This window comes from Entelurus aequoreus, linkage group LG07, assembly GCF_033978785.1.
Source record: "Entelurus aequoreus isolate RoL-2023_Sb linkage group LG07, RoL_Eaeq_v1.1, whole genome shotgun sequence".
NCBI lineage: Eukaryota > Metazoa > Chordata > Actinopteri > Syngnathiformes > Syngnathidae > Entelurus > Entelurus aequoreus.
Window position 1 is genome coordinate 2,272,752 of NC_084737.1, and position 23,568 is coordinate 2,296,319.

At 32.9% G+C, this 23,568-nt stretch overlaps 1 protein-coding gene across 2 annotated transcripts in view; it reads right to left on the reverse strand.

The window, feature by feature from the left end:
* LOC133653268 (histone deacetylase 7-like) overlaps positions 1-23,568 on the reverse strand; it is a 103,981-nt gene that overhangs the window by 24,731 nt on the left and 55,682 nt on the right. For both annotated transcript variants that reach the window (XM_062052362.1, XM_062052361.1), the window contains exons 16-19: positions 20,846-20,901; positions 20,662-20,749; positions 18,514-18,633; positions 18,340-18,437 (exon numbers count right to left, since the gene is read on the reverse strand). In XM_062052362.1, the coding sequence (XP_061908346.1) occupies positions 18,340-18,437; positions 18,514-18,633; positions 20,662-20,749; positions 20,846-20,901 (362 nt within the window). The remainder of the gene's footprint in view (positions 1-18,339; positions 18,438-18,513; positions 18,634-20,661; positions 20,750-20,845; positions 20,902-23,568) is intronic.

Consider the following 23,568-nt stretch of genomic DNA (forward strand, 5'->3'; position numbering starts at 1 on the left):
GTTTTACTTGAACAACCAAAAAAACTGGCAATATTGTGATACAAGTCAGAATATTATATGACAAACGTCACCATTTTGCATTAAAAAGTAATAATTTTACATAAAAAAGTAAATATTATACATAAAAAAGTAAATCTTTTACATAAAAAAAGTAAATATTTTGAAATAAAGTAAATATTTTACATAAAAAAAGTAAATATTTTACATAAAAAAGAAAATATACATAAAAAAGTAAATATTTTACATAAAAAAGTAAATATTTTACATAAAAGTAATAATTTTACGAGAAAATATTGCAATATTACAGAAACAGAAAGAATATGAGAAATTGTTCTCAATTTAATAAGAAAAAAGTTGACGCATTGTGAAAAAAAGACTGCTTTTAGTTAATGTTGCACACACACACACACACACACACACACACACACACACACACACACACACACACACACACACACACACACCTAATTTGACAAGAAAAACTGAACATCTGTGCAATATTATGATAAAAGTTGGAATTTTACACAATAACAGTCGCAATTTTACAAGAATGTTGGCAATTTTCTGAAAAGAGTCGTAGTTTTACGCGACAAAAGTCACGATCTTGTAAGAAAACTTTAACATTCTGGCAATGTTATAATAATAATCGGAATTTTACTTGGTAAAATGATGACAAAAGTCATCATTTTACTCAAAAAAATTCACCGTTTTACTTGAACAACAAAAAAATTGGCAATATTGTGATACAAGTCAGAATTTTATATGACAAATGTCACCATTTTGCATTAAAAAGTAATAATTTTACATAAAAAAGTAAATATTATACATAAAAAGTAAATCTTTTACATAAAAAAGTAAATATTTTAAATAAAGTAAATATTTTACATAAAAAAGTAAATATTTTACATAAAAAAGTAAATATTATACATAAAAAAGTAAATATTTTACATAAAAAAGTAAATATTTTACATAAAAAAGTAAATATTTTAAATAAAGTAAATATTTTACATAAAAAAAGTAAATCTTTTACATAAAAAAGTAAATATTATACATAAAAAAGTAAATATTTTACATAAAAAAGTAAATATTTTAAATAAAGTAAATATTTTACATAAAAAAGTAAATATTTTATATAAAAGTAATAATTTTACGAGAAAATATTGCAATATTACAGAAACAGAAAGAATATGAGAAATTGTTCTCAATTTGAGAAGAAAAAAGTTGACGCATTGTGAAAAAAAGACTGCTTTTAGTTAATGTTGCACACACACACACACACACACACACACACACACACACACACACACACACACACACACACACACACACACACACACACACACACACACACACCTAATTTGACAAGAAAAACTGAACATTTGTGCAATATTATGATAAAAGTTGGAATTTTACCCAATGACAGTCGCAATTTTACAAGAATGTTGGCAATTTTCTGAAAAGAGTCGTAGTTTTACGCGACAAAAGTCACAATCTTGTAAGAAAACTTTAACATTCTGGCAATGTTATAATTAATAATCGGAATTTTACTTGGCAAAGTGATGACAAAAGTCATCATTTTACTGAAAAAAATTCACCGTTTTACTTGAACAACCAAAAAAATTGGCAATATTGTGATACAAGTCAGAATTTTATATGACAAATGTCACCATTTTGCATTAAAAAGTAATAATTTTACATAAAAAAGTAAATATTATACATAAAAAAGTAAATATTTTACATAAAAAAAGTAAATATTTTAAATAAAGTAAATATTTTACATTAAAAAAAGTAAATATTTTACATAAAAAAGTAAATATTATACATAAAAAAGTAAATATTTTACATAAAAAAGTAAAGATTTTAAATAAAGTAAATATTTTACATAAAAAAAGTAAATCTTTTACATAAAAAAGTAGAGTCACAATCTTGTAAGAAAACTTTAACATTCTGGCAATGTTATAATAATAATCGGAATTTTACTTGGCAAAATGATGACAAAAGTCATCATTTTACTCAAAAAAATTCACCGTTTTACTTCAACAACCAAAAAAATTGGCAATATTGTGATACAAGTCAGAATTTTATATGACAAACGTCACCATTTTGCATTAAAAAGTAATAATTTTACATAAAAAAGTAAATATCATACATAAAAAAAGTAAATATTTTACATAAAAAAAGTAAATATTTTAAATAAAGTAAATATTTTACATAAAAACAGTAAATATTTTACATAAAAAAGTAAATATTATACATAAAAAAGTAAATATTTTACATAAAAAAGTAAATATTTTAAATAAAGTAAATATTTTACATAAAAAAAGTAAATCTTTTACATAAAAAAGTAAATATTATACATAAAAAAGTAAATATTTTACATAAAAAAGTAAATATTTTAAATAAAGTAAATATTTTACATAAAAAAGTAAATATTTTACATAAAAAAGTAAATATTTTACATAAAAGTAATAATTTTACGAGAAAATATTGCAATATTACAGAAACACAAAGAATATGACAAATTGTTCTCAATTTGATAAGAAAAAAGTTGACGCATTGTGAAAAAAAGACTGCTTTTAGTTAATGTTGCACACACACACACACACACACACACACACACACACACACACACACACACACACACACACACACACACACACACGCACACACACACACACACACACACGCACTTTTGTATGTGTTACCTTCTTGAGAACTGAGAAAAATGCCTAATTTGACAAGAAAAACTGAACATTTGTGCAATATTATGATACAAGTTGGAGTTTTACTCAATGACAGTCGCAATTTGACAAGAAAAGCTTAAAATGTTGGCAATTTTTCTGAAAAGAGTCGTCATTTTGCTCGAGAAAAGTCACAATCTTACAAGAAAACTTCTGAATTTTGGAAATTTTATGCAAAGAGTCGTAATTATACCCGACAAAAGTCACAATTTTATAAGAAAACTTAAAAATTTGGGCAATGTTATAATAATCATCGAATGCAGCTGAGATAGGCTCCGGCACCCCCGCGACCCCGAACGGGACAAGCGGTAGAAAATGGATGGATGGATAATAATCATCGGAATTTTACTTGGCAAAATTATGACAAGTCATAATTTCACTCAAAAAAATGTCACTATTTTACAAGAACAACCAAAAAATTGGCAGCATTGTGATATAGTCTTTATATACATTTAAAAAAATACATATATATATATAATTAATTTTGGCCAAAGGGGGCGCATTTCAATTTCTTACACACACTTGTTATTTCATATGTTGACCAGAGGGGGAGCACTTCCTTCTTGATGTCTCAAGAAGGGTAAAAATATAATATAAGCACACGCACACGCACACGCACACGCACACACACACACACACACACACACACACACACACACACACACACACACACACACACACACACACACACACACGCTCACTTGTATGTGTGACCTTCTTGAGGCCTGAGTAAAATGCCTCCCTCTTTAGGACCAGCCTTTCTAGATATATAAAGATGTGTATTTACAACATTAATAATACATACATACTATGCAAATATAAAAACTATTCTTGTGAAAAATGAGTCGGAATTTCACAAGAAAAACTTAGAATTGTGGCAGTATTACAATAAAAGTCGTCATTTTACTCGACGCAAGTCAACATTTTACAAGAAAAACTGAACATTTGTGCAATATTATGATACAAGTTGGAATTTTACTCAATAGCAGTTGCAATTTTACAAGAATAGGCTTAATATGTAGGTAATTTTCTGAAAAGAGTCGTAATTTTACGCGACAAAAGTCACGATCTTATAAGAAAACTTTAACATTTTGGCAATGTTATAATAATAATCGGAATTTCACTTGGCAAAATGATGACAAAAGTCATCATTTTACTCAAAAAAAATCACTGTTTTACAAGAACAACAAAATAATTGGCAGTATTGTGACACAAGTCAGAATTGTATATGACAAACGTCACAATTTTGCGTTAAAAAGTAATAATTTTACATAAAAAAATAAATATTTTACATAAAAAAGTAAATAATTTCAAATAAAAAAGTAAATATTTTACATAAAAAAGTAAATATTTTAAATAAAAAAGTAAATATTTTCAATAAAAAAGTAAATATTTTACATAAAAAAGTAAATATTTTACATTAAAAAGTAAATATTTTAAATAAAAAAGTAAATATTTTACATAAAAAAGTAAATATTTTAAATAAAAAAGTAAATATTTTAAATAAAAAGTAAATATTTTACATAAAAAAGTAAATATTTTACATTAAAAAGTAAATATTTTAAATAAAAAAGTAAATATTTTACATAAAAAGTAATAATTTTACGAGAAAATATTGCAATATTACAGAAACAGAAAGAATATGAGAAATTGTTCCCAATTTGATAAGAAAAAAGTCGACGCATTGTGAAAAAAAGACTGCTTTTTAGTTTTTGGGTTTTTTTGTAATTAGTTTTTAATCTTCATTATTTACTTCAAGTATGTCTCTATATACATTTTTTTTAATTTTTTTTTTAAAATTAATTTTGGCCAAAAGGGTGCGCATTTCATTGGGACCATGATTTATGTCATCACCTCCTCATATGGAAGATACTTTTCCTTCTTCATGTCTCAAGAAGGGTAGGAATATAAGAACACACACACACACACACACACACACACACACACACACACACACACACACACACACACACACACACACACACACACACACACACACACACACACACACACACACACACACACACACACACACACACACACACACACACACACACACACACACATTCCCCCGTAACCACAAGAAGACCAACCATAAAAGCCCCCTAAAGAGAGAGCAACTAGCATATTTACCCACAGAAAGATGGGGGTGGGCAATTACCAAAGATCAAGCCTTGCAGGGGATGAAGGGTGCTTACAAAAGAATGCTTAAGAAAGAAGGACAACAATGCAGCTCTGAAGTCAACACACAATTTAGTCTGCATGAAAATGTGTTCCTCTGAACGTGTTTCTCGGAAGCAAGGCGTAGGAAAAAGTGCTTTGTTATGAAAAGGGAACCACTCACATCGACGTATTATTACATAGTTACAGTCACCATTTCATTATTATCAGGGGATTTTTCTTATTCACATGTGAATAATATAAATACAGTCTATTATACAGCATTATTCACATGTGAATAATATAAATACAGTCTATTATACAGCATTATACACATGTGAATAATATAAATACAGTCTATTATACAGCATTATTCACATGTGAGTAGTATAAATACAGTCTATTATACAGCATTATTCACATGTGAGTAATATAAATACAGTCTATTATACAGCATTATTCACATGTGAATAACATAAAAACAGTCTATCATACAGCAGTATTCACATGTGATTAATATAAATACAGTCAATTATACAGCATTATTCACATGTGAATAATATAAATACAGTGTATTATACAGCATTATTCACATGTGATTAATATAAATACAGTCAATTATACAGCATTATTCACATGTGAATAATATAAATACAGTCTATTATACAGCAGTATTCACATGTGATTAATATAAATACAGTCAATTATACAGCATTATTCACATGTGAATAATATAAATACAGTGTATTATACAGCATTATTCACATGTGATTAATATAAATACAGTCAATTATACAGCATTATTCACATGTGAATAATATAAATACAGTCTATTATACAGCATTATTCACATGTGAGTAATATAAATACAGTCTATTATACAGCATTATTCACATGTGAATAATATAAATACAGTCTATTATACAGCATTATTCACATGTGAATAATATAAATACAGTCTATTATTCAGCATTATTCACATGTGAATAATATAAATACAGTCTATTATACAGCATTATTCACATGTGAATAATATAAATACAGTCTATTATACAGCATTATTCACATGTGAATAATATAAATACAGTCTATTATACAGCATTATTCACATGTGAATAATATAAATACAGTCTATTATACAGCATTATTCACATGTGAATAATATAAATGAAGTCTATTATACAGCATTATTCACATGTGAGTAATATAAATACAGTCTATTATACAGCATTATTCACATGTGAATAATATAAATACAGTCTATTATACAGCATTATTCACATGTGAATAATATAAATACAGTCTATTATACAGCATTATTCACATGTGAATAATATAAATACAGTCTATTATACAGCATTATTCACATGTGAATAATATACCTGTGGCCCCCACCGCCACAGGTATCTTGGCAGTTTATGGGAAACACTGTGACACTATTGTTCTTTTTTTAATTTTTATAAATGTCTAATGATAATGTCAATGAGGGATTTTTAATCACTGCTATGTTGAAATTGTAACTAATATTGATACTGTTGTTGATAATATTCATTTTTGTTTCACTACTTTTGGTTTGTTGTGTGTGGTGTTTGTGTCTCCTCTCAAATGCTCTGTTTATTGCACTTCTGAGTGTTGCTGGCTCGGGTTTGGTTTTGGAATTGGATTGCATTGTTATGGTAAAAAAAAGAAAATCGATTTTTGAAAAATGAGAATCGATACTGAATCATACAACGTAAGAATGGCGATTTGAATTTGAATCGATTATTTCCCACACCCCTACCAGGCACGTTCTCAGTTGGTTATTTATGCCTCATATAACGTACACTTATTCAGCCTGTTGTTCACTATTTATTTATTATTATTATTTATTTTAAATTGCCTTTCAAATGTCTATTCTTGCTGTTGGCTTTTATCAAATACATTTCCCCCCAAAATGCGACTTATACTCCAGTGCGACTTATATATGTTTTTTTCCTTCTTTATTATGCATTTTTGGCCGGTGCGACTTATACTCCGGAGCGACTTATACTCTGAAAAATACGGTACAAGACTTGCAGAAAACAAAACAGATAAGAGATGCAAAGCACCAGTGTAAAAAAGGTATTACCTGTTTAAAATAGTTGAATGATTTTAGTAAGAACACGAGCACAAAAGTGTAATAACGTACAACAGGGGTCACCAACGCGGTGCCCGCGGGCACCAGGTAGCCCGTAAGGACCCGATGAGTCGCCCGCTGGCCTGTTCTAAAAATAGCTCAAATAGCAGCACTTACCAGCGAGCTGCCTCTATTTTTTAAATGTTATTTATTTACTAGCAAGCTGGTCTCGCTTTGCCTGACATTTTTAATTCTAAGAGAGACAAAACTCAAATAGAATTTGAAAATCCAAGAAAATATTTTAAAGACTTGGTCTTCACTTGTTTAAATAAATTCATTAATTGTTTTACTTTGCTTCTTATAACTTTCAGAAAGACAATTTTAGAGAAAAAATACAACCTTAGGATTTTTAAACACATATACCTTTTTACCTTTTAAATTCCTTCCTCTTTTTTCCTGACAATTTAAATCAATGTTCAAGTAAATTTATTTTTTTATTGTAAAGAATAATAAATACATTTTAATTTAATTCTTCATTTTAGCTTCTGTTTTTTCGACGAAGAATATTTGTGAAATATTTCTTCAAACTTATTATGATTAAAATTCAAAAAAATTATTCTGGCAAATCTAGAAAATCTGTAGAATCAAATTTTAATCTTATTTTAAAGTCTTTTGAATTTCTTTTAAAATTTTTGGTCTGGAAAATCTATAAGAAATAATGATTTGTCTTTGTTAGAAATATAGCTTAGTCCAATTTGTTATATATTCTAACAAAGTGCAGATTGGATTTTAACCTATTTAAAACATGTCATCAAAATTCTAAAATTAATCTTAATCAGGAAAAATGACTAATGATGTTCCATACTTTTTTTTTTTTTTTTCCAAAAAGATTCGAATTAGCTAGTTTTTCTCTTCTTTTTTTCGGTTGAATTTTGAATTTTAAAGAGTCGAAATTGAAGATAAACTATGTTTCAAAATGTAATTGTCATTTTTTTCGTGTTTTCTCCTCTTTTAAACCGTTCAATTAAGTGTAAATATCATTAATTATTAATAATAACAGAGTTAAAGGTAAATTGAGCAAATTGGCTATTTCTGGCAATTTATTGAAGTGTGTATCAAACTGGTAGCCCTTCGCATTAATCACTACCCAAGAAGTAGCTCTTGGTTTCAAAAAGGTTGGTGACCCCTGACGTACAACGTCCTGGTGTATTACTGCTTTAACGACAGGAAGTGACAAGAATAATTGCTGAATAGTTATTGCACTTTGTAGACGAGACCCCGCTATTTCCAATAATGTCTGCAAGATTAGCACCCTAACCCCTTTTCCAGGGAGTTTGCGCTTGCCAGTTTTCCTCTGGGCGCATCCAGACAAGCAGAAAGTCTTCCACTTGAAACTTTATTGCTGCCAACCACCCGCAAATGGCCATTAGCCAGCCGGCGTGCAGGAAGTAACGGTCCACGAGATGCGGGGGCCGTTTTACTGCCAAAAAGGTATTTGGGGGTTGGGGTGTGCCAGACGCATGTTGTGCAAATGACAGAGATGATCAATTACGTACGTCAGAGCATTGTGAAACTCAGTTGAGATCCTCTGGCTCAGTAATGATAAATATGTGTCTTATAAGGATAAAGTGCTGTCACTTATTTGTCATTTGACCCATTTTTTATTTTTTTAAATCAAGCGTGGAACAAAATGTCCATTGGATTCTCTGAGGATTAACAAACAATAATTTATTCTACTATTATATAATGTTACTATTAATCATGTTGGCAATCGCACAACTTGATGGCTCTAATGTTCCATGCACACACACACACACACACACACACACACACACACACACACACACACAATCACCACTTTACAGAGACCAGCAGATGGCGCTATTCTATCAGGCTAACCAAGTTTGCTGCCTAAAAGTAAGTAAGTACATGTTATATATATATATATATATATATATAGAGCACTTCTCTCAGACACAATTATGTCATTACAAATAAATAGCAGCATACAGCATTATTTATATATATATACATATATATATATATATATATATATATATATATATATATACATATATATACATATATATATATATATATATATATATATATATATATATATATATATATATATATATATATATATATATATATATATATATATATATATATATATATATATATATATATATATATATATATATATATATGTATATATACTGTGTATATATATATACCGTACAGGTATATATACTGTGTGTGTGTATATATATATATATATATATATATATATATATATGTATATATATATATATATATATATATATATATATATATATATATATACACACACACAGTGTATATACTGTGTATATATATATATATATATATATATATATATATATATATATATATATATATATATATATATATATATATATATATATATATATATATATATATATATTACGGCTGCAACAACTAATCGATTACATCGATTAAAATCGATTAAATCGATTAAAATCGATTATTAAAATAGTTGCCGATTAATTTAGTCATCAATTCGTTGGATCTATGCTATGCGCAGAGGCTTTTTTTAATACTTTTTTTTTTTTTTTAAATAAACCTTTATTTATAAACTGCAACATGTACAAACAGCTGAGAAACAAAAATCAAAATAAGTACGGTGCCAGTATGCTGTTTTTTTCCAATAAAATACTGGATAGGATAGAAATGTAGTTCGTCTCTTTTATCCGATTATCAATCGATTAATCGAAGTAATAATCGACAGATTAATCGATGATCAAATTAATCGTTAGTTGCAGCCCTAATATATATATATATATATATATATATATATATATATATATATATATATATATATATATATATATATATATATATATATATATATATATATATATATATACATAAACAGGCCAAAAGTTTGGACACACCTTATATATATATATATATATATATATATATATATATATATATATATATATATATATATATATATATATATATATATATATATATATATATATATATATATATATATATATATATATATATAAGGTGTGTCCAATGATTTAAGAACACTTTTTACATGAGAGCAATAAATGGTAAATGGGTTATACTTGTATAGCGCTTTTCTACCTTCAAGGTACTCAAAGCGCTTTGACACTATTTCCACATTCACCCATTCACACACACATTCACACACACATTCACACACACATTCACACACTGATGGCGGGAGCTGCCATGCAAGGCCCTAACCACCACCCATCAGGACCAAGGGTGAAGTGTCTCGCTCAAGGACACAACGGACGTGACTAGGTTGGTAGAAGGTGGGGATCGAACCGGGAACCCTCAAGTTGCTGCATGTGAGCTGTGTGCTTGGTATTTGTATGTATTTTATGTATTTATCCATGTTTTTATGTGTTATTATGAATTTGCAGTAAATTAGTTTGGCTTTCAATTTTGTTGTACAATGACAATAAAGATATATTGTATTCTATTCTATGTACTTAAAAAAAAAGGCGAAATAACTGAAAACAAAAAACAAAAACAAAAAAAATAACAGTAAAAAACCCAAAACATTGTCACACTAAATGATGTCATCGTCAGATTTAGACTTAGACTTACACTTCTTTTTTATTGTCATTCAAATTTGAACTTTACAGCACAGATAAGAACAAAATTTCGTTACATTAGCTCATGGTAGTGCAGGATAAAAAAAGCAATAAGGTGCATATCAGCAGATGACTTTATGAATTTCTTTAATAAGAAAATTGAACTCATCAGAAAAGAGATTAAAGACAATGCATCCCAGCCACAACTGGGTTCTATTAACACAAATATGACTGTATATACGACGGACACTGCCCTCCAAAATAGTTTCTCTCTCTTTGATGAAATAACATTGGAGGAATTATTAAAATGTGTAAATGGGACAAAACAAACAACATGTTTACTTGACCCAATTCCTGGGAAACTTATCAAGGAGCTTTTTGTTTTATTAGGTCCATCAGTGTTAAATATTATAAACCTATCACTTTCCTCTGGTACTGTTCCTCTAGCATTCAAAAAAGCGGTTATTCATCCTCTACTCAAAAGACCTAACCTCGATCCTGACCTCATGGTGAACTACCGGCCGGTGTCCCACCTACCGTTTATCTCTAAAATTCTCGAAAAAATTGTCGCACAGCAGCTAAATGAACACTTAGTGACTAACAATCTCTGTGAACCTTTTCAATCCGGTTTCAGGGCAAATCACTCTACGGAGACAGCCCTCGCAAAAATGACTAATGATCTATTGCTGACGATGGATTCTGATGCTTCATCTATGTTGCTGCTTCTTGATCTTAGCGCCGCTTTCGATACTGTTGATCATAATATTTTATTAGAGCGTATCAAAACGCGTATTGGTATGTCAGACTTAGCCTTGTCTTGGTTTAACTCTTATCTTACTGACAGGATGCAGTGTGTCTCCCATAACAATGTGACCTCGGACTATGTCAAGGTAACGTGCGGAGTTCCCCAGGGTTCAGTTCTTGGCCCTGCACTCTTTAGTATTTACATGCTGCCGCTGGGTGACATCATACGCAAGTACGGTGTTAGCTTTCACTGTTATGCTGATGACACCCAACTCTACATGCCCCTAAAGCTGACCAACACGCCGGATTGTAGTCAGCTGGAGGCGTGTCTTAATGAAATTAAACAATGGATGTCCGCTAACTTTTTGCAACTCAACGCTAAGAAAACGGAAATGCTGATTATCGGTCCTGCTCAACACCAACATCTATTTAATAATACCACCTTAACATTTGACAACCAAACAATTAAACAAGGAGACTCGGTAAAGAATCTGGGTATTATCTTCCACCCAACTCTCTCGTTTGAGTCACACATTAAGAGTGTTACTAAAACGGCCTTCTTTCATCTCCGTAATATCGCTAAAATTCGTTCCATTTTGTCCACAAGCGATGCTGAGATCATTATCCATGCGTTTGTTACATCTCGTCTCGATTACTGTAACGTATTATTTTCGGGCCTCCCTATGTCTAGCATTAAAAGATTACAGATGGTACAAAATGCGGCTGCTAGACTTTTGACAAAAACAAGAAAGTTTGATCATATTACGCCTATACTGGCTCACTTGCACTGGCTTCCTGTGCACTTAAGATGCGACTTTAAGGTTTTACTACTTACGTATAAAATACTACACGGTCAAGCTCCTGCCTATCTTGACGATTGTATTGTACCATATGTCCCGGCAAGAAATCTGCGTTCAAAGAACTCCGGCTTATTAGTGATTCCCAGAGCCCAAAAAAAGTCTGCGGGCTATAGAGCGTTTTCTATTCGGGCTCCAATACTATGGAATGCCCTCCCGGTAAAAGTTAGAGATGCTACCTCAGTAGAAGCATTTAAGTCTCATCTTAAAACTCATTTGTATACTCTAGCCTTTAAATAGACTCCCTTTTTAGACCAGTTGATCTGCCGTTTCTTTTCTTTTCTTTTCTACTCTGCTCCGGGGTGGACCGCTAGCCTGTCCATCAGATGGGGACATCTCTACGCTGCTGACCCGTCTCCACTCGGGATGGTTCCCGCTGGCCCCACCATGGACTGGACTTTCGCTGATGTGTTGGACTTCCACAATATTATGTCAGACCCACTCGACACCGAGGATGTCGTTGTGGCTTGTACAGCCCTTTGAGACACTAGTGATTTAGGGCTATATAAATAAACATTGATTGATTGATTGATATATAAATAAATAAATATATATAAATAATATATAAATATTAGGGCTGCAACTAGCGATTAATTTGATAATCGATTAATCTGTCGAATATTACTTCGATTAATCGATTAATAATCGGATAAAAGAGACAAACTAGCCCAAGCACATTTGCATTCTGAGTAATCACGTATTGTGATACTGGGGCTGCTTGCATAATATGTGTGACCCCCTCCCTTTAGAGGCAGCCTCACTGATGTTACCTAGGGAACTCCCGAATAAATAGAGGAGCGCGTGGGACTGCCCCTCAGAGTGTGGTGGGAGACAGTAACTGAGTGTGCAGCCCCAAACGTTTCTCCTCATGAGCAAAATTGAACTCTGTCTCCGCTTGATTCCTTGCTTCTTGTCTCTTTTAATAGATAGTTCGGTGTTTGAACCTGACAATCTTCAAAGTTCCTAATGACATCTCTGAGTGGAAGCATGTTGAGGGTAAAAAGGATAGGCCCCAAAATTGAACCCTGGGGCACCCCGCATGACAGCCACAGAGAAAGATCAATCTGCCAAATATGATTTAAAGCAGGAGTCACCAACCTTTTTGAAAGCAAGAGCTACTTCTTGGGTAGTGATTAATGCGAAGGGCTACCAGTTTGATACACACTTAAATAAATTGCCAGAAATAGCCAATTTGCTCAATTTACCTTTAACTCTATGTTATTATTAATAATTAATGATATTTACACTTAATTGAATGGTTTAAAAGAGGAGAAAACACGAAAAAAAATTACAATTAAATTTTGAAACAGTTTATCTTCAATTTCGACTCTTTAAAATTCAAAATTCAACCGAAAATAGAGAAAAACTAGCTAATTTGAATCTTTTTGAAAAAATAAAAAAAATAATTTATGGAACATTAGTAATTTTTCCTGATTAAGATTAATTTTAGAATTTTGATGACATGTTTTAAATAGGTTAAAATCCAATCTGCACTTTGTTAGAATATATAACAAATTGGACCAAGCTATATTTCTAACAAAGACAAATCAGTATTTCTTCTAGATTTTCCAGAACAAAAATTTTAAAAGAAATTCAAAAGACTTTGAAATAAGATTCAAATTTGATTCTACAGATTTGCTGGATTTGCCAGAATAATTTTTTTGAATTTTAATCATAATAAGTTTAAAGAAATATTTCACAAATATTCTTCGTCGAAAAAACAGAAGCTAAAATGAAGAATTAAATTAAAATGTATTTATTATTCTGTACAATAAAAAAAATAAATTTACTTGAACATTGATTTAAATTGTCAGGAAAGAAGAGGAAGGAATTTAAAAGGTAAAAAGGTATATGTGTTTAAAAATCCTAAAATCATTTTTAAGGTTGTATTTTTTCTCTAAAATTGTCTTTCTGAAAGTTATAAGAAACAAAGTAAAAAAAAAAAGTGAAGACCAAGTCTTTAAAATATTTTCTTGGATTTTCAAATTCTATTTGAGTTTTGTCTCTCTTAGAATTAAAAATGTCGGGCAAAGCGAGACCAGCTTGCTAGTAAATAAATACAATTTAAAAAATAGAGGCAGCTCACTGGTAAGTGCTGCTATTTGAGCTATTTTTAGAACAGGCCAGCGGGCTACTCATCTGGTCCTTACGGGCGACCTGGTGCCCGCGGGCACCGCGTTGGGGACCCCTGATTTAAAGCATTGGAATGTTGTCCCTGAAACGCCCACCCAGTCCCTCGGCCGGTCTACAAGGATTTTGACGATCACCGGCGTCAAAACTCAGCGCTCAGATGGAGCAGAACCAATTATCGCACAATTCCCAGCATCCATGATGTCATCGGAGGCCACGAGAAGAGAGATTCTTGTGACGACGAGCGCACTGAAACGCATCAAAGGTGTTGTGTTGAGACTCGGGCTGCCAGGTAGAAGCTGGGCGTGCTGCACTGTAACTTGTGGCAAGGCAGTGGTGAGCATTTTACCCAGCAAATATAAGTTGTAGTGAACAGTTTTGATATGTTTTTATACATGTAGCTTGTTTTATCCTGCACTACCATGAGCTAATGCAAGGCAATTTTGTTTTTATCTGTACTGCAAAGTTCAAATTTGAATGACAAATAAAAGGAAGTCTAAGTCTTATAAAAAATAATCCTCCCTATTGGTGTAAAGAAGTTGTTCTCAATTATTGTCTGTCATGCCCCCCCCCCCCTTAGGGGCCAGACATTTGTTCACGGCCCTCTAGCTGAAATAATCCAGCGTTCTGCGGACAAAACCAAGACCTTTGTTGTATTTCCTGTTCATTCATTCCGGTTATCATCATGTTTTGTTTTCCTTGTTTTTGGCCTCACCTCCTTTTTTCATTTCAATCCTGTCATAAACTCCTACATCTCTATTCCCTCTACAGCAGGAGTTCCTAACCTTTTTGACATTGAAGCCCAACTTCTCCACTACATAGGGCCCCGGAGCCCATTCAAATATTAACAGTGAATTAGTCATCTTAATCTTGATTTTACAAACCCCGTTTCCATATGAGTTGGGAAATGGTGTTAGATGTAAATATAAACGGAATACAATGATTTGCAAATCCTTTTCAAGCCATATTCAGTTGAATATGCTACAAAGACAACATATTTCATGTTCAAACTCATAAACTTGATTTACTTTTTGCAAATAATAATTAAGTTAGAATTTCATGGCTGCAACACGTGCCAAAGTAGTTGGGAAAGGGCATGTTCACCACTGTGTTACATGGCCTTTCCTTTTAACAACACTCAGTAAAGGTTTGGGAAGTGAGGAGACACATTTTTGAAGTGGAATTCTTTCCCATTCTTGCTTGATGTACAGCTTAAGTTGTTCAACAGTCCGGGGGTCTCCCTTCTGCTATTTTAGGTGCCACACATTTTCAATGTCTGGACTACAGGCAGGCCAGTCTAGTACCCGCACTCTTTTACTATGAAGCCACGTTGATGTAACAATGTGGCTTGGCATTGTCTTGCTGAAATAAGCAGGGGCGTCCATGGTAACGTTGCTTGGATGGCAACATATGTTGCTCCAAAAGCTGTATGTACCCTTCAGCATTAATGGTGCCTTCACAGATGTGTAAGTTACCCATGTCTTGGCCACTAATACACCCCCATACCATCACACATGCTGCCTTTTACACTTTGCACCTAGAACAATCCGGATGGTTCTTTTCCTCTTTGGTCCGGAGGACACGACGTCCACAGTTTCCAAAAACAATTTGAATTGTGGACTCGTCAGACCACTTTTCCACTTTGTATCAGTCCATCTCAGATGAGCTCAGGCCCAGCGAAGCCGACGGCGTTTCTGGGTGTTGTTGATAAACGGTTTTCGCCTTGCATAGGAGAGTTTTAACTCGCACTTACAGATGTAGCGACCAACTGTAGTTACTGACAGTGGGTTTCTGAAGTGTTCCTGAGCCCATGTGGTGATATCCTTTACACACTGATGTGGCTTGTTGATGCAGTACAGCCTGAGGGATGGAAGGTCACGGGCTTAGCTGCTTACGTGCAGTGATTTCTCCACATTCTCTGAACCCTTTGATGATATTACGGAGCGTAGATGGTGAAATCCCTAAATTCCTTGCAATAGCTAGTTGAGAAATGTTCATAAACTGTTCAACAATTTGCTCAGGCATTTGTTGACAAAGTGGTGACTCTCGCCCCATCCTTGTTTGTGAATGACTGAGCATTTCATGGAATCTACTTTTATACCCAATCATGGCACCCACCTGTTCCCAATTTGCCTGCACACCTGTGGGATGTTCCAAATAAGTGTTTGATGAGCATTCCTCAACTTTATCAGTATTTATTGCCACCTTTCCCAACTTCTTTGTCACGTGTTGCTGCCATCAAATTATAAAGTTAATGATTATTTGCAAAAAAAAAAAAATGTTTATGAGTTTGAACATGAAATATGTTGTCTTTGTAGCATATTCAACTGAATATGGGTTGGAAATCATTGTATTCCGTTTATATTTACATCTAACACCATTTCCCAACTCATATTTCAATAATTATATCTACCCCGGCAAGAAATCTTATTAGTGATTCCCAGAGCCCCAAAAAAAGTCTGCGGGCAAAAGAGCGTTTTCTATTGGGGCTCCAGAACTCTGGAATGTTCTAGCAGTAACAGTTAGAGATGCTACCTCAGTAGAAGCATTTAAGTCCTATCTTAAAACTCATTTGTATACACTACAGCAGGGGTCACCAACGCGGTGCCCGCGGGCACCAGGTAGCCCGTAAGGACCAGATGAGTAGCCCGCTGGCCTGTTCTAAAAATAGCTCAAATAGCAGCACTTACCAGTGAGCTGCCTCTATTTTTTAAATTGTATTTATTTACTAGCAAGCTGGTCTCGCTTTGCCCGACATTTTTAATTCTAAGAGAGACAAAACTCAAATAGAATTTGAAAATCCAAGAAAATATTTTAAAGACTTGGTCTTCACTTGTTTAAATAAATTCATTATTTTTTTACTTTGCTTCTTATAACTTTCAGAAAGACAATTTTAGAGAAAAAATACAACCTTAAAAATGATTTTAGGATTTTTAAACACATATACCTTTTTACCTTTTAAATTCCTTCCTCTTCTTTCCTGACAATTTAAATCAATGTTCAAATAAATTTTTGTTTTATTATTGTAAAGAATAATAAATAAATTTTAATTTAATTCTTCATTTTAGCTTCTGTTTTGTCGACGAAGAATATTTGTGAAATATTTCTTCAAACTTATTATGATTAAAATTCAAAAAAATTATTCTGGCAAATCTACAAAATCTGTAGAATCAAATTTAAATCTTATTTCAAAGTCTTTTGAATTTCTTTTAAAATTTTTGTTCTGGAAAATCTAGAAGAAATAATGATTTGTCTTTGTTAGAAATATAGCTTGGTCCAATTTGTTATATATTCTAACAAAGTGTAGATTGGATTTTAACCTATTCAAAATATGTCATCAAAATTCTAAAATTAATCTTAATCAGGAAAAATTACTAATGATGTTCCATAAATTATTTTTTAAAGTTTTTCTCTGCTTTTTTTCGATTGGATTTTGAATTTTAAAGAGTCGAAATTGAAGATAAACTATGTTTCAAAATTTAATTGTCATTTTTTTCCTTTTTACTCCTCTTTTAAACCGTTCAATTAAGTGTAAATATCATTAATTATTAATAATAACATAGAGTTAAAGGTAAATTGAGCAAATTGGCTATTTCTGGCAATTTATTGAAGTGTGTATCAAACTGGTAGCCCTTCGCATTAATCACTACCCAAGAAGTAGCTCTTGCTTTCAAAAAGGTTGGTGACCCCTGATGTAGCCTTTAAATGGGCCGGGCAGAGCAGAAAAGAAAGGGCAGATCAACTGGTCTAAAAAGGGGGTCTATTTAAAGGCTAGAGTATACAAATGAGTTTTAAGATGGGACTTAAATGCTTCCACTGAGGTAGCATCTCTAACTGTTACTGCTAGAACATTCCAGAGTTCTGGAGCCCCAATAGAAAACGCTCTATAACCCGCAGACTTTTTTTAGGGGCTCATACAGTTCCGTACAAAGCGTCAAGGCTGTCTGTTGAATTGTGTTTCGGTGTCCTACCTGAACGCTGCAAGGTACTCCGCGTCCCCCATGGGAGGCTCCAGTCCTCCCGTCCACGCCACGTTCACGTTGAAGCCCTCCCCGGCGCCAGACCCCACCTGAAACCCAGCACCCCCACCAAAGAAATTGAGTCCGAGTCTACTGCATGTGTGCAGACGTGCGGCCGCGCTCTACCTCCGCCGGTGAGCCGCTGCCAGGAAAGAAGTTGCCGTGGTCGTAGCGGTGAAGCGACAGGTAGAGGACGCTGGGGTCATTGTAGAAAACCTCCTGGGTGCCGTTACCGTGGTGAACATCCTGGTGACGAGACCGCAACAACAATAAACGGCATGTGATGTTTTAATTCCTTGCAGTGGCTCTGCGTTTTCCTGTTAGAAAGTGTAAACGTGGTCAATGAGAGTAGGTTCACTCTTGTGTAACGTTCATTTTGTTGTTACTCAGCCAGCGTTTGTGGGTCTGATGGACCCCCTTGCATTTTGTGGCTTTTAATGCCTCACAATCAAAGACTTTTATGTTCAAATACTGAACAGATTGGAATAAGGTAAACATCTGTTCAGTATTTGAACATAAAAGTGTTTGATTGTGAGGCATTAAAAGCCACAAAATGCAAGGGGTCCATCAGACCCACAAACGCTGGCTGAGTAACAACAATATGAACGTTCTCTGGCAGTTTCTGCATCCCACAGGGATTCTTCTTTTGTGTTTCTGCACCTGCGGTTCCCACGCAAGGTTGCAACATTGTTTGTCAACACTGTCTGCTCTCATTTTCTCACACATTTGACCCTCTGATGTTCTGTGTGCCTACACATTGTCCTCCTCCTGTCTAGGCTTGTTTAAAATAGGGCCCGCGGCCCATTAAGGTTCTTCTTTTGTGTTTCTGCACCTGCGGTTCCCACACAAGGTTGCAACATTGTTTGTCAACACTGTCTGCTCTCATTTTCTCGCACATTTGACCCTCTGATGTTCTGTGTACCTACACTTTGTCCTCCTCCTGTCTAGGCCTGCTGTGTGTGTGTGTGTGTGTGTGTGTGTGTGTGTGTGTGTGTGTGTGTGTGTGTGTGTTCTGGCAATGCTTACTTAATGGGGACATCACTCTGTTTACACAGTCACCTTTAGGGGACCTCTGACGGTATGGGGACAAAAAAACAGGTCTCCTAAAGGGAAACCGTTTTAAATGATAGTCAGATCCATTCTGAAGATGCCTAAGTGATGTTTTATTATTTTTTTTTTTTTTTTTTAAAGTGATTTTTAAGCTTTGGCCCATAAAATCTGTTTACTGGTTAGTTTGAGTGTGAGACATTTGCACAGCAGACCCCTCATTGGGCTGTAGCTGGTACTGCACTCGCTGCTCTGCTCACACTTCTTCCGTGCATAGTTCATCTTTTCCACCTGGTCCCCATAACAAAGGTAGAAAAATATGATTAGATTAGATTATGAAGTATGATAAAGTATGATTCACATTCAGAATTATCCATCCTTCTATATATGGTAGTTGGAGTTGCAGACAACTTCATTACTGCTAAATAGCAGTTTTCAGTCATGTCACAGAAGATGCAGGATTTGCTTGAACATTTAAGTGGTGAAACTTCCTATAAGAGGACAGCTGTAGTGCTGTATTCTGACCATCATGTCATATTTACTTTCAACTTTTAATTTTTTTTAAATGGTCCTCAGTTGTCACGTACAAATTTGTGTGAATTATGCAAAATGATTTCAATGTGGTCCCCATGAACCATATGAAGTCTTTTTCCCCAGGGTGCCCAGCAAGAATGATCAGCACATGACTTCATCAAACCAGAGATTTAAAGACGTGTACGAGCTAACTGGCCAGTGGACATTTTACACCATTTTTTGTATGCCTCCACAACCTGTAGAAAGGCTGGTCCCCACAAGTCATGATCAAAAACTTGCTCCCCATTCCAAATGATAACCAGAATGTGTGTGTGTGTGTGTGTGTGTGTGTGTGTGTGTGTGTGTGTGTGTGTGTGTGTGTGTGTGTGTGTGTGTGTGTGTGTGTGTGTGTGTGTGTGTGTGTGTGTGTGTGTGTGTGTGTGTGTGTGTGTGTGTGTGTGTGGTACACAGAACATCAATTTCCACACTTCTATTAGTCCAGTGGACCCGGACATCTTATATGTAATATAAATGTGTAGGGGGGTTGTGGTCATTAAATATGTATTGTGATATATGTTCTTCACAGAAAATGAGCCAAAGTCAGTGAGTCTTAGTTTGAAAAATTAATGAATTGTATCATTTCTCTTTAAATAAAAAATGAAAACGGGTCCCACAGACCCGGACACCACACAAAAGGTGCGAAGTGCTTCTTACCCAATCCACAATGAGTATTTTGCTGACGCTGAGCTTCTGCTGGAGCTGTTTGGCAGCGATGGCCACGGAGTTAAAGTAGCAGAAGCCCCTGAGGAGACGAGAGTTAGTTTAGTTACTTTTTAGTCGGTTAAAATCAGGAAAACAACACTCCGGGTATGTTGTTTTTACTCATGTCAACACTTACATTGGGTTGGAAGGGTCAGCATGGTGCCCTGGTGGTCTGACCACAGCAAAGCCGTTCTGTTTGGAAAAGGAGATAATCACTCATGGCCAATCACTTTGTACTCATCACTCTCTTCTGTATGTTAAAGACAAGTCATGCACAGGTCAATTACCAGCGCCTGGAAAATCATTATACTGTCATTACCCTGCTGCAACTCTTTAACCTCTTCAGGCCCAAGCTGTTTGTTTACATGCTTTTTTTATTTCTCTTTGCTATTTGGGCTTATTGGACCCGAATTAGAATAAAAACTAAGAATCATCTTTTGATATGATGTACTTAGTCCATAAGTACACAAACGTGTACTTCGTGTTTAGTGACATGCTAATTCTTGTTTTTACACTTTTTTTTTTTCCAAATTCCATTGTATGTTATACTCTTCTGACACCACCAGATGGCAGTATAAGTGTCCACATAAGTGGCCATAAGACCCCAATTCAGTAGTGTACACCATTTTGGAAATAAGAGCTAAAAGGTGCTGTCCACGCATGTGGCCACTAAGCCTTTAGAGGTTTAAAGGAGGTTTTTTTGGTTACAGTATTGGCTAAAACAGTGTTTTTCAACCACTGTGCCACGGTGGCACACTAGATGAAGGTGTCTGTTACTGCATATGTACAGTATATATTTGCAGTGTGTATACAAAACCTTGATGGAGGGTTTTGAGGTTGTTTTAGAGCAGGGGTCACCAACGCGGTGCCCGCGGGCACCAGGTAGCCCGTAAGGACCAGATGAGTAGCCCGCTGGCCTGTTCTAAAAATAGCTCAAATAGCAGCACTTACCAGTGAGCTGCCTCTATTTTTTCAATTGTATTTATTTACTAGCAAGCTGGTCTCGCTTTGCTCGACATTTTTAATTCTAAGAGAGACAAAACTCAAATAGAATTTGAAAATCCAAGAAAATATTTTAAAGACTTGGTCTTCAATTGTTTAAATAAATTCATTGATTATTTTACTTTGCTTCTTTTAACTTTCAGAAAGACAATTTTAGAGAAAAAATACAACCTTAAAAATGATTTTAGGATTTTTAAACACATATACCTTTTTACCTTTTAAATTCCTTCCTCTTCTTTCCTGACAATTTAAATCAATGTTCAAGTAAATTTTTGGCCTGTTCTAAAAATAGCTCAAATAGCAGCACTTACCAGTGAGCTGTCTCTATTTTTTAAATTGTATTTATTTACTAGCCAGCTGGTCTCGCTTTGCTCGACATTTTTAATTCTAAGAGAGACAAAACTCAAATAGAATTTGAAAATCCAAGAAAATATTTTAAAGACTTGGTCTTCACTTGTTTAAATAAATTCATAATTTTTTTTACTTTGCATCTTATAACTTTCAGAAAGACAATTTTAGAGAAAAAATACAACCTTAAAAATGATTTTAGGATTTTTAAACACATATACCTTTTTACCTTTTAAATTCCTTCCTCTTCTTTCCTGACAATTTAAATCAATGTTCAAGTAAATTTTTGTTTTATTATTGTAAAGAATAATAAATAAATGTTTTAATTTAATTCTTCATTTTAGCTTCTGTTTTGTCGACGAAGAATATTTGTAAAAATATTTCTTCAAACTTATTATGATTAAAATTCAAAAAAATTATTCTGGCAAATCTAGAAAATCTGTAGAATCAAATTTAAATCTTATTTCAAAGTCTTTTGAATTTCTTTTAAAATTTTTGTTCTGGAAAATCTAGAAGAAATAATGATTTGTCTTTGTTAGAAATATAGCTTGGTCCAATTTGTTATATATTCTAACAAAGTGAAGATTGGATTTTAACCTATTTAAAACATGTAATCAAAATTCTAAAATTAATCTTAATCAGGAAAAATTACTAATGATGTTCCATAAATTATTTTTTTAAGTTTTTCTCTTCTTTTTTTCGATTGAATTTTGAATTTTAAAGAGTCGAAATTGAAGATAAACTATGTTTCAAAATTTAATTGTCATTTTTTTCGTTATTACTCCTCTTTTAAACCGTTCAATTAAGTGTAAATATCATTAATTATTAATAATAACATAGAGTTAAAGGTAAATTGAGCATATTAGCTATTTCTTCAAACTTATTATGATTAAAATTAAATAAAAAAAATATTCTGGCAAATCTAGAAAATCTGTAGAATCAAATTTAAATCTTATTTCAAAGTCTTTTGAATTTCTTTTAAAATTTTTGTTCTGGAAAATCTAGAAGAAATAACGATTTGTCTTTGTTAGAAATATAGCTTGGTCCAATTTGTTATATATTCTAACAAAGTGTAGATTGGATTTTAACCTATTTAAAACATGTCATCAAAATTCTAAAATTAATCTTAATCAGGAAAAATGACTAATGATGTTCCATAAATTCTTTTTTTTATTTTTTCAAAAAGATTCGAATTAGGTAGTTTTTCTCTTCTTTTTTTTGGTTGAATTTTGAATTTTAAAGAATCGAAATTGAAGATAAACTATGTTTCAAAATGTAATTGTCATTTTTTTCGTGTTTTCTCCTCTTTTAAACCGTTCAATTAAGTGTAAATATCATTAATTATTAATAATAACATAGAGTTAAAGGTAAATTGAGCAAATTAGCTATTTCTTCAAACTTATTATGATTAAAATTAAAAAAAAAAAAATATTCTGGCAAATCTAGAAAATCTGTAGAATCAAATTTAAATCTTATTTCAAAGTCTTTTGAATTTCTTTTAAAATTTTT